General features: G+C 37.2%; 1 protein-coding gene across 1 annotated transcript; it reads left to right on the top strand.

Annotated features, from left to right (window-relative positions):
- Positions 1–741: 741 nt before the first annotated feature.
- LOC100182094 (ficolin-2-like) lies at positions 742–2,649 on the top strand. The gene is made up of 6 exons (XM_009861798.3): positions 742–924; positions 986–1,261; positions 1,324–1,451; positions 1,516–1,612; positions 1,674–1,785; positions 2,036–2,649. The coding sequence occupies exons 1-6, from the start codon at positions 873–875 to the stop codon at positions 2,349–2,351; spliced, it is 981 nt and encodes a 326-aa protein (XP_009860100.2). The 5' UTR covers positions 742–872; the 3' UTR covers positions 2,352–2,649.
- Positions 2,650–3,329: the final 680 nt, after the last annotated feature.

Below are 3,329 nucleotides of genomic sequence, written 5' to 3'. Positions count from 1 at the left end.
TTTTACTCGCAGAAGTGCTTGGTTTTTAAAAAATCGCAAAATTTAAACGAAAAACAGCATCCAGCAATGATAAAATGCTATGCCGTGGGCTCCGTAATGGTGGCGTCTATGACGTCATGGACGCGCGACAATGGATAACAAGACTCGTTGTTTTACAATCCGTTTCCTAACTTGGTCTATACTAACTTTGGCAGCGACCATTCTTGAACCCGTAACCGCTACAGGCATGCACGCCAACCATTGTACGGTTCACCTTAAATATATATAATGTTCATGTAAATTTTACTGAGTGTTTCAGTGTATGTTTCGAAACTGTTGACCTGAAAATGCGTAGGACGAACAGCAACATAGCATGTGTGCAATATCTTTTGTATTGAGTTTAGAATCCGGGATTACTTGAGTACGTTATGAAGTCTTCCACCCACTACCTTTATACGTAGTTTCTATATTGGAAGTAACCACAGAACGGTTAAAGTATTTTATTTCGAATGGTTATCAATAACGAATTTCTGTAGCTTTTTAGTGTAAACGTTTCAAAACTGCCAGGCTGTCTGAAACTTGTGGAGCGGCTCATAATGAAAGTCTGCGTTTTATATAATAGAGATATTTTAACAATCGCCGAAAACGGTTGAAACTATTTGAGTACATATTATGATGTTTTCCTCTTGCGCTTCTACCTACCACTATACGTAGTTCCTTTACCTTTTATAAGTAACCACCCACAGCTCAGTTAATGCAGCTTATCTTGATTGTACCATGTGGGTAATGCACACATATGCATGTAGCCACATTTAGCATAAGGATAGCAATATTACCAATCGAACCGTGTAAACAAATTAGCATATTTAGCTGGAAGTTAAACTTTGGTCAAAATGAAGTATTTGTTGATGATGGCATGTCTTTTTATAGTGGTGTGGAAATCACGTAAGTGGTAAAACTACTTTGGCAATAATTTATTATTTGAAACAATTTTTTCCTTTTTTAGAGCAATCAAGTATTGGGCGTGGAACATATAAGAAGCTGTACGGTTCCAAGAATCCAAAGAAAATGTTAAACGTTGTGTACGAAATGTGTATGACATCAACACCCGCGTACATCAGCGCTACAGCTCGACCAGTAGATTCTTCACTGCCACACACGTTTAAAGTGACCGTCGTAGATATACAGCGGTACAGTGTATTGGTGGAACTTGAACGCACAGATCAGAAATCGGGATGGGATGAAATATGGCTGGTTGTAGATTGGGTCGCATCCGATAACGGTTAGTTTTAGTGATGGCATATTCGTAACACTCATGTTCACATATTAAGTTCTTTACATCAGTATTCCGAAGCTGCAACGAATACTTTGTTCAAGGATACACAAGCAACGGCACATACGAAATTTTACTTCCAAACGGGAAAGCGCTTAATGTTTCGTGCTATATGGAGCCAGGCAGTGGAGGTTGGACGGTATGTAGATGGTTGAAACACCCGCACAGAGTCAGGAATTAATGTTTGTTTTCTTTAAATACAGTTTGTACAACGTCGACAAAATGGTTCTGTTGATTTTTATCAAGATTGGGCCAACTATACGAACGGGTTTGGGAATCTTGATGGGGATTTTTGGTTAGGTATAAAATAAATTAATAATAGGAAACATGAAATACGATCAAACTAATATTCCACATATAGGGCTAGAAAATCTGCATTTGTTAACTAGAAATAATAAATCTGCTCTTCGAATCGACATCGCAATGGATTGCTACTACCATGACTGGATCTTCTCCCAAAACGTCCAATACTCGTAAGTTAATATCATGTTTATTGTGTTAAGTTGTGATATAATAATATTTAGAGTGTGGGGGAAGATGGGACACTTTTAGCACATAATATTCAAATACGCTGAACGTGTTTTAGGCAATTGACAACGGTCTGTGGAAGTCGTAAGGATACAGTTTTATGATTCTTCGAATGTTTTTTGTTTACTACCAAATGGGATGAGAAAAAAAGAATGAAAAGTTGTCTCATCTTCCCCCACCCTACTATATATGTAGATTCTTTCGCGTGGCTTCCGCTGCCGAAGCTTACAAACTAAACGTTGGTGGATTCAACACTTCATCCATGTTGGGTGATTCCCTGACCCAGAGCAACGGATTTTCCTTTTCAACTTATGATAAGATTAGTGATCAAATTCGTTCCTTAAATTGCCCCCAGCCAAACCACAGTGGGTGGTGGCGACATGGTTGTTGGTACGCCAGTATTAACGGGGTATACACACCTTGTCTAATGGGAAACCAATATGCTGGTTGGGATAAATACGGGCATTACGGTGCAAATTATATGGCTATGATGATCAAAGAAAGAGAATAAGTGCGATACCGATCAGCAACAGATGTGTTAAAGTACATATAACAGAACAATGAACTTCAAACAATGTGCAATGATACTAACATTAGTCATGTGATCACTCAACTTTTAGAGAAATACTTCTCTGTGGCGCAACTATTAGCATTAACAAATTTAAAGTACCATACACCCTTTAATGCATTTATATCTCGTAAATACTGTATGGTTCACCTTAAATATAAAATGATCATGTAAATTTCACTGAGTGTTGCAGTGTATGTTTCGAAACTGTTGACCTGAAAATACGTAGGACGAACAGCAACATCGCATGTGTGCAATGTCGTTTGTATTCAGTCTCGAATCCGGGATTACTTAAGTACGTTATGAAGTCTTCCACCCACTACCTTTATACGTAGTAGTTTCTATATTGGAAGTAACCACAGAACGGTTAAAGTATTTAATTTCGAATGAACATTTTTATCAAATGATTAATCTTATTGTTCCTTCAATATGACATAACATTTGATGCACTGATGTACCTAAAACCCTAGAGTTTCACAATTGCGTGGCAGGACAACAGCAGACGTTACAAAATTTAAATTAATTTTACCATCATCCCGTAATCATGACGTAAAATTATGCCAGTCCATAAACATCACATTTCATATTTAACTGACCATAGAAATGAAATAAAATATTGCCACCTCAGTCTTTAATGATTTGTTTACAATATTTGTGAATAAAGTGTGGATGTGTTATTTACTGTCTTGCATTGATTTGGAGTTATATTAACGTAACAAGCAGTTCTAACCAAAGGAAACAACGATCAATATTAAAGTAAACGGTGAATAGTCGGGTTGTTATTAAGTTTCATCTATATTAGAGTCACTATAACTCGCTTTTGTGGACTTGTTGGCAACTTTACAATGGAACGAACGACGGAAAATCGTTGGGAAGGTAAGTATGGCTGCTAGTAAGAATATCGTATGTTATCTGACATAC

This window comes from Ciona intestinalis, unplaced genomic scaffold, assembly GCF_000224145.3.
Source record: "Ciona intestinalis unplaced genomic scaffold, KH HT000976.1, whole genome shotgun sequence".
NCBI classification, from domain to species: domain Eukaryota; kingdom Metazoa; phylum Chordata; class Ascidiacea; order Phlebobranchia; family Cionidae; genus Ciona; species Ciona intestinalis.
The sequence above is the reverse complement of the archived record's forward strand: the minus strand, read 5'-3'. Positions and strand labels throughout refer to the sequence as shown.